Below are 14,331 nucleotides of genomic sequence, written 5' to 3'. Positions count from 1 at the left end.
GGTTTCTGCCTGAAGACACTGTGACAAGGGATTTGGACCCATCCTGGGGTGAGCTCCAGATACAATGGGTGGCATCTAGCATGAAAGCACAACAGCCCACCCCCTTGGGCAAATGCTTTCTCAGATGCCATTGTACAGAACTGTAGATGGGAGAGCAGGTAGGCTCAGAAATGACTGCAATTGAGAAGGGAGCATCCAAGAGATTCCACGTGGGCTCTGTTTTGATTAATTGTGTCTGCAACTAACAGGTACAAATCACACCAGCAAATTAAACTCTTCTGCAATCCTAACAATGCTGCCTTGAATTGTTAAAAAGTCTTCTCATTTAATTAATGACAAATTGGATATCCACCTACGGGTTTTCCATTGATACAGCAATTAACTTTTCTTTAAGATTTCTCAATTCCCAGCCAAAATACATGAAAAACATTCAAGTTACAATGGTTTCTCTTGAGTTTGTAAAACTCGCTTGAGTTTTTGGCATTCCTTATTAATTAGCTATGATTGTTCTTTTAAACACAAGACCAGCACCTTAAAATCCAAGTGATGGGAAGCACATTCACCTATCTGTGGGCAGAGGGCACTCCCAGAGCACTGTGGACCCAGCCTCTGCTGGACCACCTTCCTGAAATCAGTCTAGTTTGGTTTATCCAATGTCTTTATTTCAATTTAGAACAAAACAAAGCAAGAAGAACCTCTCTCCTCAATGAATGAGCACCCTGCTAGATGTGGGACACCTACAAATACTAATTGATTTCATAGATGATCTCAGTGGGCAGTGTGAGAATATAATTGCTGTAAAACAGAGAAACTGGGCTGAACTGTACGTGGAGGCTGATGGCCAATCTCCTGTCTACTTTCTGTTATGTTCATCAAAATCATGGCTTTTTTTCAGGCTATCTTTTAATAAACAGCCTCATGTCCAATTAAGTGAAGTATCAATGACTAAAAATAAACAAATATTTTTTCAGAAAATGAGAACTATTGACTTGAACCCTCCTCCCACAGATTCCAGCCCTTCCATACTGACTCCTGTGCCCACTGTTTTCAGGCAGTTAGGGAAGAAGCCTCCAGGAAAACCCACAGAGCTTTACTTCTAGTCTTTGCTCCCTTTTCCCCTGCTGTTTCTAAGGAAACTCTCAGGAAAAAGGAATCAAGTAACTGGAAGCTGCTATACCCTCAGTGGCCTCTCTGAGGATCAGAATGAGGAATACAGGCACGTTTTCTAGCCCTGAGCCAGAGCTGCATGCTTTGGGCTCTGGGTTTCCGAAACTCTATCCTGGACTCATTTGGTTCCAAGAGCAGCATTTGCTGTGGGGTTTTAGCTGCCAGGTGCTATGCTTGTAAGAACTACTAGGGTCTCTAAATCTTCTGTCATAGCCATTAACAAGATCTCTGTTTACCTTCTTCTTCCTTTCCACCCTCTGCGGAAGCCAGTCACAGCTGGTCAAAGGGCAGCAGCAGAACAAGTAGAGTCAGGATAATGTTGGAGGTTTGATAGCCTCTTAAGGCAAGAAGTCAACTACAAGCACACAGCTCCCCTCTGCCCACTTTCACCAAGAAAGTAAGGGATGCTCATCTGCTTTTATAAAGAGTTGTTTGCTTTCAATGTAGATTTCTTTATGTTATGATGCCGTACTGCTGTTGGTGCATAACAACCATTATTTATTTATAACTTACTGTGTATGAGAAACATTCTTTGTCTTCTTCTTTTATTGCACCATTTTTAAGATAGAAAATTGAGTCTTAAAGTGATTTATTATTCTAATGAAGGCCAGAGCTGCAAATGGGCCACACTTAGCTCCAGATAACCTTATTCCAGAGCCTGTACTTTAAGTTTGTGTGCTTCAAGTTTTCTACGGAAATTGGGAAGAGATGACTAAGACAGCCCCTCCTAACCCTCCTTGAAGAAGCCTCCAGAGGGCAGAGTCAGGGGGCACCATGGATGTCAGCATTCAGGAGGGGAGAATAGGCTATATGGGCACTGAAGGTCTCTGATATGTCACAAAGGGCACTAATTCCTGCACTGCCACTGCAGCTCAAATCATGGACAAGGGGAAGGGTAGCACCATTCCAGCCCAAAGGGGCTTTGAGACTCAGGGCTGGCAGGTTTCTGATCATTCTATCAAGGAGCTAAGCTTTGGGAGGTTCAAGCTCAATGCTCTCTTTCAGAAGAAAGGTGCATAGACCTTTCTGAGCGGAGCTGTGTGATAAGAAAGCTGGATGTGCCTAGATGGTTGACTTACTGAAGAGGGAAAGCCCACATCTTGGATGTGGTGATGTGGGTGGCACCAATCAACAGGCTTGTAGGCTCAGTGGCATTAAAAAATGAAAGAAAAGGAAGTCTCACTTTTGCCTCTTCAGACGCACTCCGGTCTTCACCATTATGTTTGATTGTTCATCTCTAGGCTGCCAATGCAGACTCTTCAGCCTTCTAACACAGACCCCTTGGTTTCTGGGTATGGACTTGCAGAGAGTCTGCAGCAAAGTCCAGGTCTTTCTCTCCAGAGATGGCCCTTTTGCATTCTTCTACTTCTGACTCTGCAGGCAGCCACTATAAGCCTGCCTTGTAATATGTATCCTCTACGAACTCTGATATAAAATGAGTGCTCAGGAAGCTTAGTGCAATCATATGAGAATATACAGTACTGGGGGTGGTGGGGGAGGTTATTTCTGAGTAATGACTCATTGCTGAAGGTTTTAGAGAATGGAAAGTACTATGGTGAATTGTAAAGACAATGCATACCTGTAAAGTTAATTAGAAATTATGTGACTTATGCTGGTCTTGTAAAACATATAATAGATACTTAACTCAGTATCCAGAGTAGTGAACTATATGATGGTTAGTCTAAGCCCCATCTAAATGTTACTGATATCTTGCCTACTCTTATTTCCCCTCTTCATTTTCTCTAATTCATGTCATTTTGCCACATTTTATATATATTATTTTTCCTGTATATATGTTTATTTACGCATTATTATTTCAAGTATATTCAAGATTTTTCTCATATGAGATAAATAAGGTAAAAATTAAATTTAAACAATCATTGGGTTATTATTAAGTCAAAGAATCATACAACTTTGTAGAATTAATTGACTGACATTTTCTTATCAGTGTGTGTGTTAGTGAGCTTTCTTTTACTAGCATAAAATACTTGATGTACATAATTTAAAAGAGGAAGAACTTATTTTGGCTCACAGTTTGCTAGGTTTCAGTTCAAGGTCAGCTGGATCTGAGAGAGAAATGTCATGGTGGAAGGGCATGGTAGAAGGAAACTGCTTATCTTGTTAGAAGAAAAAGAGAGAAAAGAAAGAGAGGCAGAGTAAGAGACATAGCCTACAAAAGTATACCCTCTCATGCTCTCCATTCAGCTATGAACTCATCACTGGAACAACCCAATTATGATGAGATTAGCATCCTCATCATCCAGTTGGCTTCCCTATTTCTGAATACAGGAGACTTTGGGGATACATTTTAGACCTATACCATAGAAGTGTCACTTCAAACTATTAATAAAGTGTCTTTGATCGCTGTTTCTCTTAGTAAATCAGGCAATAAAGCCAGATAGGTAAGTGGACAAATCCAGCAACAAACATTTCATGAGAGCCCTCCTACACAATGCACAGAATTGATTTCTCTGGTATAAAAGTGAAATGTGAGCCTTTGCTGCAAATGTCTACAACTAAGAGACAAAGCCATGAGTATTCATTGTTTATCAGCAGAGAGGTAAGGGCAGAGCATGGATCTGCTTGGTGACCACTCTCTGCTTGGTGACCAGTAGACAGTACAGAGCCAGAGAGGAAGAAATCACTGAGGGCCACATCACCTTTACATCACAGGATTCAACAGGGCAAACAGGTTTCTACTCAGAGACCACTCATCAGTCTACAATGCAGAAGAGGCAAAGCATCTCCCTGTCTTTGCTCCCTGAGCCCAGAGTGACAGCAGAGAGCTCTGTTCGGAGAACAGCAGCAGAATAAAGAATCCCAGGCTTGGCATAGAGGGGACAAGAAGAGAAAAGAAAAACCTGATCCTCCCCCTCTGTTTCTAAGGCTGCAGGGGAAGGATAAGGATTAGGAGCCAAGGCTAGCAAACATGGGAAAGGCAGCAAGCCCTCCATTAAGATGTGACATTCTGGAGAACAAGGACAGATCTGACTTGTGCCTGCTGAATTGAGAGGCAGAAGGCACTTGTAAGTGACAAAGCAATCACACAAAGGCATAAGATACAATCAGAGGTGTCCATCCACGAAGCTCTTGTCTTTTCTTGGTTCAGGGAGGGGGCTCCCTAAGGTATCTGCTCTATATTTACCAGCTGTTATTTCTCGTATTCATTTCCTGCATCAGCGCTGGGAGCAAGTCCGATATAGGTAGAAAATAGATTGCTCCAGGTGTCCAGGAACTCAAACTTCCTGTGTGCTGTGGAATAAAGAGCATGGGGATCTAAAGAATCTCTCCATTTGCTGCCAACTTCTGTTAGGAAAACGATGGTCCCACCTGGGCAGCACCCTGGGAGCAGCCCCGGCCTCTGTGCTGGGCTAGCTGTGTACTTGGATGACTCCCCTCCATCTGGCTGGGTTCACCAATGGCAGCTACAGTTCAGTTCTCCTTGCCTTGCTGTCCTGCCCCCCTAGTTCCAAACCTCTGCCTCTCTTAGTCACCCCATGCAGTCCTAGTGCAGGTTTTTCTATTACAGGATTAACTCTTTATTTTTCATCTTTGTGAATGTAGAGGCAAAAAGAGCTGTTGACTAGGTCATCAGTTCTAGTATTAGAAAATCAGTACATGAACATTCTTGTCAGCATTTGTCTCCAATTTTTTTTGTTATGTGTGCACGTGGTAAGAAAATTACGAACGTGCACTCCAAGGTTGGTTTCACAAATGGTACCTATTGTGCAAATACCTTCTTCATAGGAAACATTTTTAAAGGTAAAGATTTCAATGGCTGAAATGGGAAGAAATTGAGAAGTGCTTTTGCTCCACAGCCTCTTTTGGAAAAAACTACACTGGAAATGGAAATCATCAGTCCTAACTCCTGTCATCATCAGGTTTGGGTCCCTTTGAGGACACTCAAGCGTCCTGCATAGGACAGTACTGAGTATATAGTGTCACTTCCCTACGAGACTGCCCCCTGTAACCTAGGGTGATATCTGAGTCCATCCTGTATCACTTGTGTCTCACCCTGTGCCTGGTTTATGGTCAGTACCACTGTGACAGAAACACTGTGTCACACAAAGACCATCCAACTCCAGGAAGCTGTTACCTCTTGGGTTCACCAACTTCTGGGCAGCAGGTAGGCTGAGGAGTGGTGAGGGGCCCAGAAAGAAGCTATCATAATGTTTTCTGGTCTTGTTCACTATTGCTGGCTCACATTTCAAGGTGATTAGAGTAATAATTTTAAGAAAGAGTTGGGCTACCTAAGAACTTATCAATCTTTAAGTGTAAAAGTAAATTTCAGGCAAGATCAATGCATTCATGACAGTTGCTTCTAAAGCCAAGAGGGGCCTCTACAAAGTTAAATACTTCCTTATTCAAAGCACATTTTAATGATTTTTCTGTTTTCTTTTATACTTATAAAAGTATGATTCACATGCAAATAAACATTTGAGAAATGTAACACAGTGCAAGGAATCAAAAATAACCTATGAGCCACCTAACTCCAATTCTTGTCTGCTATAGAGACTTCATGTTCACCTTCAGGGAAAACAAAGCAGAGATGGAAGGAAGAGAAAAGCGAATGTTCCATTAGTCATGCATACAAGAGACTCAGTTGATTTATATCCAGCCAATAGACACGCAGCCTCTCGGGCTAGTGCTAGGCCCTTACCAGTCAGAGCTATGAGTTTGCCCCCAGAGAATAAAGAATTTGTCTTTCATAATCATTAGAGATGTATGAGATAAATTTTTAAAATGTAACCCACCTACAAATAAAGACTTTCAATATTTTGCTTGAATCAAAAAATATAAAGAATATATAATAACTGAAAAAACAGAAATGAGAGCAGAGTTCAACTATAAAGAAAAGTGATCTGAGTTAATATTTTTCCCAAACAAGGAAACTAAAGATGTAAAATAAGTGAGTGAGGGTATGTATGAGCAGTTTCACTGCTGCTGATTTTATTAATATTCTCCTACATATCACTGAGATTTAATGGCAGAGTAAATGAGTTTGGGCATTATTCTTCTCAGGCTGTGTTGACCTGAATAACATTTGAGAATAAAGTTTCAAGAGATAATTACTATTGATCCATTGATTCTTGCACTGAAACTAATTTTAGGTTTACCACACCTAAATAGCGTGACAGTGCCCTGGAACAGGACTAATATGACACGGAATCCATCTTAAGGAGCTCAGTCTACCAGAACCAGACAGAGAGAAGTCATTGCAACGAAGTCCTTGCAAGCAGCCACCACTCTGAGAACCAAGGAAAATGTAGGAAGAAGCCAGCAGAGCTCCACAGAAAACAAATACTCTGCTGAGTCTTGGATTGGCTGAATGACCAGGGCTGAGGGAGGTCCCCAAAGGTGTTGCTGAGTAGTGCAGAGAACCTGGGACACTGGAAGAGTCTGGCCAATCCTGAGTATGGGCACATGGATGGGTAGCGATGAGGGACAGCAGAACAAGACTGGATCAGTAGGCTAAAGCCCCACACAGGACTCTAGGCAACATGATAGGGACTGTGGAACTCATGCAAGTAACAAAGGAAGTCCATTAGAGGGTGTGGAAGTTGTTCCCACAGGGGGAGAGGGGTGGATAGATATAGGAAAGATAGTTGTTAGGAGGTTGTTTCATGGCCAGGAGTGAAAATGGGAGGGAAGGCTATAGGGAAAGACCTTGGAGCCTGGCTACTGCCACCCACCTGGCTGGGTGTCACAGACAGGAGAAGGAGAGATGTCCTCAAACAGACAGATATGAAGCAAGCATCTCCACATGGGGTCTGTTCTTTATGGAAGGAAGAACAGAAACTTGCATGCGCCTGACTCATGGAGTGGTTATTGCTGTGTGGCATCCCCAGGAGCTGCTGCAAACCCCTGTACTTCCTAACTCCCCAGTTCCCTTGACCTTGGTAACAGAGGGAACCCTAAGCCCTTTGAGCATACATCAGGATTTGAGTCTTCAGGTGCAATTTGAGAGGGCAACATAGGAAGTGTGACCATTTAGATTTGTCTTCAAAACTGTTACTGGTAAGATCCAAATCTGTTGACCTTGAAGTGGATCCTCTATAACATCCTTATGTAAGAGAATAAACCAGCCAGGTCTCAGCTGCTTCCTTTCCAAAGCCCTGTCAGACTAAGGGATGCCACATACAGTGGAATAGATCATCAAGACCTTCACCAGCATCTATTTCCATTCTGCAATAGAGCTTGAGTAGTCACTATGCTGCAAGCTGTCACGGATGATCAGGATGCCCACAAGGGTCCAAGAGCAGCCATTACCACGTAGAGGATGGTACTGTCACAGAAGCCTGGCAGTTACTAGTTCTGCAGCATCCTGTTGGCCTCCTGCCTGCCTCCAGAGGGCACAATCTCTGGCTGCTTTGTATACTCTCTGCCTCCCCCTCACCAACACCTGAACCAGGCCTGCTAACAGCTGGACACACCAACAGGAAACCTTCAGGAGGGGCTGCCAGAGCACTAGCCATTACTGGGAAACCATGGAGAGCTCTGGGGTACTAATAAGTAAGAACCAAGGGGCCAGGAACATGGTAGCTCTGGGATATCATCCTGGCTGGAGAGGCAAGGAGAAAGGTGGGAGATGCCTACAGATGGGCTGTATTCATTCATTCGTTCATTCAACCATTCACCAATATCTGTTTTCTGGGGACCTAATGTCCAACACAGATAACCCCTGGGGACATACTCCTGAGTGAGCGGGACAGCTATAAATCTTGGCAGGCTCCAGGAGACAGCAGAGTGCTGTGCAGACATGTTGCTTTGTCATGGAGCGCATGGAAGGCTTCAAAAAGGAGAAGCCCACAACTTAAAGAATGAAAGGATTAGACAGATGATGGGGTAGAGCTGGAAGTGGCCCCAGGGCACTGGCTAGTGGAGGAAGAAACAGGCCCAGGCATCTGTAAGATGTCATAGGGAACAAGACTGCTGCCCTAGGCCACTGCATCTGACCCTCCTAAAGGTTACTAAGTAAGTAGTGGTTTGGTTGAACATATGAAACTGCCAATTTTCTAGGTAAAAAATAGACAAATATCAGCAATTTTACAAGTTCAACCTAACCAACATGCCCTGGCCTTTCTCCTAAGTCAGTTTCCCTCCTAAAGGACACTGTCATGGGAAAGAGGAAGAGAACTATGCAGCAAGGGGACAGTGATCCTCAAGGACACACAAAGGCCATGAGATGATGCTTGGGCATAATCCTAAGGAAAGCTGGCAGCCACATGCAATGTCAACCTTGTGCTGAAAGATACCCCCTCAGGACTGAGCACAAGGGCAACACCGGAAGTGTGGCCTGCAGTGACTGAGATGGTCACTCAGGAGCAGGGTGAAAGTAGCCTGCAAAACAGGACTCAGGGACATGTGGGACAAGAGGGCTCCGACCCTCACAGCAGGGTAGAGGCCATGCATCTAGTTGGCATGCAGTAGGAGGAGCTGTCATGGAGGGACAGAGGATGAGCTCTGGTGGGACTTCCTACTCAGCCCCCATAATATGGAGAAGGGAGGTTAGGAGAGAAAGCAAAGGAAGCTAATTGGCACAGACTGCCAATAGACCAGTCACCTTGAATGTGAGATTTAACTAGATCTTCTTCATCCAGAGCTGCGGCAGGACAGGCTGCCTGTGGGCAGTTCTCTGAGGGAGCCATTCAAGTTCAGAGCCGCACTCTAAACAGGTGTCTCTCTGTCAATGCTCATGTTCCTAGGGTTAAAACTGCCCACTTGTTAACCTTTGTTACTTGTGGTATTTATGATGGTTATGCCTAAAACAAGATGGTAGCTAGGGTTACGATCAAGAGGAACATGTCAGAAACCTGGCCCAGGACACTTGAGATGGCAGGAAGATTGCTCAGATTTAAGCCATGGCTCACATGGATGTCCCTGGGCCTCACTCTACAGACCCTCTTGGTCACAACTCCTCCTCAAGTTCTGGGACTGTGGAGGTGGGGAATGGTTAGTCTTTGGGGGAAGAAAGGATCAGATTTCCAGCCTGAGAGCATACCCTGCATCCTCAGGGTGAGTACCATGCTCTCCTGGATGAAGAGGGTTCAGCACAGCAGCCTGCTCCCAACATCTCTTGCAGGAGAAGCCTGTGTCAGCCTATGGCATTATCCTAGCAGACAGGTTTCAGGCAAAGTCTATCTAACGACCTACTTAACAATTTCCAAAATAGTAGCAAAACGTCTCCATAAAACCAAACGACTCCCAGGGAAGAAAGCACATACTACATTCTCGTACTTGTTTCCTTAATTGGGAACAGATCCCGGTGGCTGGGATTTATTTTCAGAAGTACACATCCACAGAAACCAGAAACATCTTGACAGGCTGCAGCATCCCTAATGGTTCTCAACTCTGAATTCCTAATTGAGTTTTTTTAAAAAAAAAAGGCAACCAGGAATTTTCACACTGGTTTTGATTCAGGATTCAAAACAGAACCTATGATGTACATTTCTATATTGTTCCAAGCCATGTATAAACTGGTTCCCAATCCTTGAGAGCCCCTCCTTGAGACTGAAAAGAAAGGAGAAACAGATGGAGGCATGAAGTCTGAGTTCAGTGTACCAAAGAATGTTGTTCTCCTATTACTAGACATACAAACTATCCTATGTTCTCTCCAAGACATTTTTAAATAGTTTAATCCATTTGCTACTTAAAAGAGGAGACCTAGACTGGGAGTTGTTTGTACAGCACCTGTTCCTTCCTGCAGGAGATTGAGAGAACTTTTCAGTTTTTTCCTTGTTTTAATTTATTATAGAAATTGACTATCCTTTTTCATTGCTTAAACTAAATTCCAATACAACAAAGCACTCAGACATACCATGGAGTCTGTAATGCAGAAACCATCTCCTTACCTGAGCAGTTTGTCCTCAAGCATCTCCATGTACTTCACAGTGTTTCCCTTCACATTTGCTTCTGCAAAACAAAAATCCACAGTGAATGTACTTGCAGTCAGAACTGAACAACACTCAGAACTAGCGAATTAAAAGTCAAGACCAAAGAACCATAGTCAAGCCATAAGAATAGTAGCATCCCATGTTGGATAACACTCAGACCCAATGGGGGTGCCACCTGAAATCCTGCATTGGGAAGGATTCTGAAGCTCTAGGTCTTTTTGCAAGGACAGTTACAGATGAAGGATGGGGTGTTACTGTGCTGCTCTGGCTTGATTTTTCTCTAGGTGACTTGCTGATAGTCTACCACTGATTCACAGGACCCTTCCCACTAGGCAGCCTAGGACTAGGTTGTAGAACATAGGGTAGAGAACTGAAAATTTGAAAATTTCTGTGACTATTAATCTTTTGGGAGAGTTGTTTTGTCTTGTTTTGTTTTGTTTTGAGGCAGGGTCTCACTGTGTAGTTCAGGCTGGCCTTGAACTCAGTAGGTAGCACAGGCTGGTCTCAAACTCACAGGGCTCCTCTTGCCTTAACCTCCTGAGTGCTGAGATTACAGGTGTGCACCACCACACCTGGCTGTGACTGTTAATCTTGATTGTCATTTTGATTGTGTTGAGGCAATTGAATTGTGAGGGCACTGACTTCATGTATTAATCTATTAGAGAGTTAATATCTCAATGGGCTTATTAGGAGGTGGGGCCTAATTGAATGGAGGGGTCCCTGGGGGTATGGTTTGGAAGGGTGTATCTTATCCCTGGTCCTTTTTTCTCTGGTTCTTTCTCTCTCACTCTGCTTCCTGGTTACTATAAGGTGAGCAGATTTATTCCTGCACATCCTTCTACCATGAAGGGGCTGCTCTGGAATTAACCAACCATGGACTAGAACTTCTGAGACCATAAGCCATAATAAACTTTTCCTCCTTTAAGTTGAATATGTCAGTAATTTTGTTTCAGTAAGGAAAATATGACTAATATAACTTTCATCCTACAAATGAACCAAGAAAAATCACTAGTGGTAGCAGAGGTCTGTGGACCCATTCACTAAGAAGCAAGCATGACTGCATGATCGTCCAGTGAACAGGAATTTTCCACTTACTTCCAGTGCCTGAGAGATGAGTCACTATTCAAGTGAACTCAGTGCATCCTAGCCACCACAAACATGTTGAGGGAACCCATTATCACTATGGTTCAGAAGTCCAAAGAGGTACCTTACTAATAAGAAACCGTGGCTTGTTCTACAAGTTCTGATTCCTTCTGTTTCCTTCTCTGAGAACTGAATGTCTTCTTTTGTCAGTTGTAACCAAATGAGATACATATTCACTGTGCTCAGAGGTTTTACTTCAAGTGGTGGCTATACTACTGATGGTGCTGCAACTTCTCTTACTGGTATAGCGGGATTTTATTTTATTTCAACCAGTACTTATTTTCAGAGGCAGTACATGCCTAAGAGCCCACCAGTTCTCTAAACTTGGAGAATGAGCAAGAGCAGAAGCCAAGCTATGCAAAGTGAACCACTGGAAACTGCTTTGTGGACTTAGGATCCATTTTAGTTAGTATTCATATGTGGTAAGATGAGGGGTAGATATGCAACTTTGGAGTTAGAAATATACTCTGAAATTCTCTACCGCAAAACTAGATATAAATTAAAACAACTAATTCTGGCTCATATCAACAAAAATAAAGAGAAAGTTGTACAACAAAAGCAACTGTTATGTTAGTCTCTTATCTGATTGATTTATGCTACCCCAACCTACAAACTTAGTTGTGCAAAGTACAGTGTTATCTTGTTTCACAAACTTAATTCTTTCCATAATTCTCAATGCAAACTGAATTGGACAAGAACCAAATCAAATTTCCCCATAAGGTCGACATTGAACCTAAGCATTGAATTTGATTCAGTTCTCATCCAATTCGGTTTGTGATCAAAATTGTGGAAAGAATTAAGTTTGTGAACTAAGGTACCACTTTTATCTTTCCAAATAAATGAGTGAAGTGCAAGTATCCCTCAGTATCCACGAAGAACAATAATAGGATCCTCCAGAGATACCAAGATCCGAGAACCTTAAATACCTTATATAAAATGACATAGCATTTGTATAAAATCTGAACAGACTCTCTTATATACTTTAAATTGTCTCTCCACTACTTATGTCTAATGCAATGTGAATGTCATGTAAATAGTTGCTATATTGTATTGTCTAGGTAATAATGACAAGGAAAATGGTTTGCAGATGTTTAGTAAAGGTATAATTTTTGTTTTGAAATCTTCCATCTAAGATTGAGTATGTGAATGCCGATCCTATTGATATGGCAGTCCAACTGCCCTGTATGTTACCCTCTACTATGTATCAAGTGTTGTATGAGCATAGGAATTTGGCTATTGTCATGCAGCTTAGGAAGTGGAGCTTGCTCACTGGTTAATTGGAAGCAAGCGAAGCCAGTTCCAAATGTCCCCACCAGAACTGCTTTTGCCATGTCCCATGCTAGCCACATGTATGTGTTGCATGCTATTCTCATAGTTCAGGTGAGTCAGCTGGCAGAACCAACACAGGTCCCTCCTTCTGTAGAGCTTACGTTCTAGCAGCAGGCATTGATAAAGACTAATCATGAAAATTCCATAGACAGTGGTATGGGAATTTAAAGAAAGGTCAAATGGGGTGTACAGGGGCATCTGAGAAAGCATCACTGGGAAGATGGCATCTGAGTAAAAGCTTGCAAAGTACTGGGGAGAAAGCCCACTTCCATCCTAAAAAGAACAGAACAAGTGGGAAGACCAGCCAGGCTAAGGGTCCCAGGAAAGGGGCACACTGGGGTGCTCCAGTGACATGCAGCTGGAGCCTAGTGCTCCACAGGGAAAAGAGAGGACAGCAAAGAAAGATCTAGATATGATAGTGCCACTGAGGCAGTTTGCTGTCCCAAAACATGTTGACAGCAATATTCTAGTCCTCCAGGGAAAACTTCCATTCCCTATTAAAGCAGTGAAACCCATTTCCATACCCTTGAACCTGAATAGACTGTGAGACTCCAACCCACCGAGTGTGATGGAAAAGACTCTGAGTCATTTATGAGGTGGCTAGAATCCAGCTCTGCCTAGTGCTTTCTCCTAGGAACTCAGCCACCATATGGTGACCAATGGAGAAGCGTCCATACACAGGCATGAACAGGCTGTGAGATGGGCTGTCCCTTAGATGTGAGGGAACTGAACATCACAGAAATGAGATAAGCCAGCTCTGCTGTACCCGCCCAAATTCCAAACCCAGCAAGTTTATGCACACAGTAAATGGTCATGTTAAGTCAGCAAGTCTGAGGTACTCTGTCACACAGCTGCAGTGACTGGAAAGCTAGTGAGAAAGTTCTGCGAGTTCTAACGTGGCAGAACAAACTGGATTGACTCATAGCTATGACACGGGGAATGGATGGTGGGAGAGTGGGTTGGGAGCAGGAGACATGGGGGTTAGTTCCATCTGGGGAGAGGGATTGGGGGATCGCATGGTGAGGAGAGCTGATCCTCACCATCACAGGCCACGGCTGGCACCCTACAGCAAAATGCAGGTTAATGAGAGAAGGACATTACAGGGCTATTTCACCGAAGTTTTCCATGAAGCCAGAATGGAATGAAGACCCAAAGACCCTGGGGAAACAGTCTATGCTTCAAATTAGTAACACATGAACAGTATGGACAGAAGTAACTGCACAGGAGAAATGTGACCCAAAGGTGTGAAAGTGGGGGGCTTTGTAAAGCATGTCTGCTCAAATCCTTCCTAGCTCCCCTGTATGGGATTCTTTTCCTCTGCGTGTAGGCAAGACACCTGTCCATGTGAGGGTTTTCTGACCTACTTTCTGGGGTACAGGTGACAGAGTTTCCTTGTGGCTAGCTTTCCTTCCAAAAGAAAAGGTAAATCAGGAAGACTGTTGTGCTTCTGTAGCATCCATGATGCGACATTGTGAGGTGGCATGACAGAGACTTATACCAGGGTGTCCGCAGGGAGTGATAGCAGGAAGATTTTAGTCACTTTCAAGGTAGAGATGATAGGGTTTCCTGGTGGGCTGAAGGTCAAGTATGAAAAAAGTCAAGAATGATCACAGGATTTGTCCTGGGAAAAACAGTTGTCATCAACCAAATTGGGAAGAGTTATAAGCAAAATCAGCTTGGAGTAGCAAAGGTCAGGTCTGGCTTCATTAACTTTGAGAAGTTTGTTAGATACCCAGAGAGAAGTGCACTGTGAAACTGAGTATCTGAATATGGAATCTGGGAAGGCTCCAGAGTGCAC

At 43.4% G+C, this 14,331-nt stretch overlaps 1 protein-coding gene across 2 annotated transcripts in view; it reads right to left on the bottom strand.

Moving 5' to 3' along the window:
- Disc1 (DISC1 scaffold protein) overlaps nucleotides 1–14,331 on the bottom strand; it is a 326,935-nt gene that overhangs the window by 53,553 nt on the left and 259,051 nt on the right. For both annotated transcript variants that reach the window (XR_010051226.1, XM_063260047.1), the window contains one exon: nucleotides 10,020–10,080. Coding sequence is in view for 1 of the 2 variants with exons in the window: in XM_063260047.1 (XP_063116117.1) it covers nucleotides 10,020–10,080 (61 nt within the window). In the remaining variant the exon portion in view is untranslated. The remainder of the gene's footprint in view (nucleotides 1–10,019; nucleotides 10,081–14,331) is intronic.

The sequence above is a fragment of the Cavia porcellus genome, unplaced genomic scaffold (genome assembly GCF_034190915.1).
Source record: "Cavia porcellus strain 051 isolate PalLab524CR breed Dunkin Hartley unplaced genomic scaffold, mCavPor4.1 scaffold_13, whole genome shotgun sequence".
NCBI lineage: Eukaryota > Metazoa > Chordata > Mammalia > Rodentia > Caviidae > Cavia > Cavia porcellus.
Note: the sequence above shows the minus strand (reverse complement) of the source record. Positions and strands in the feature narration are given on the sequence as shown.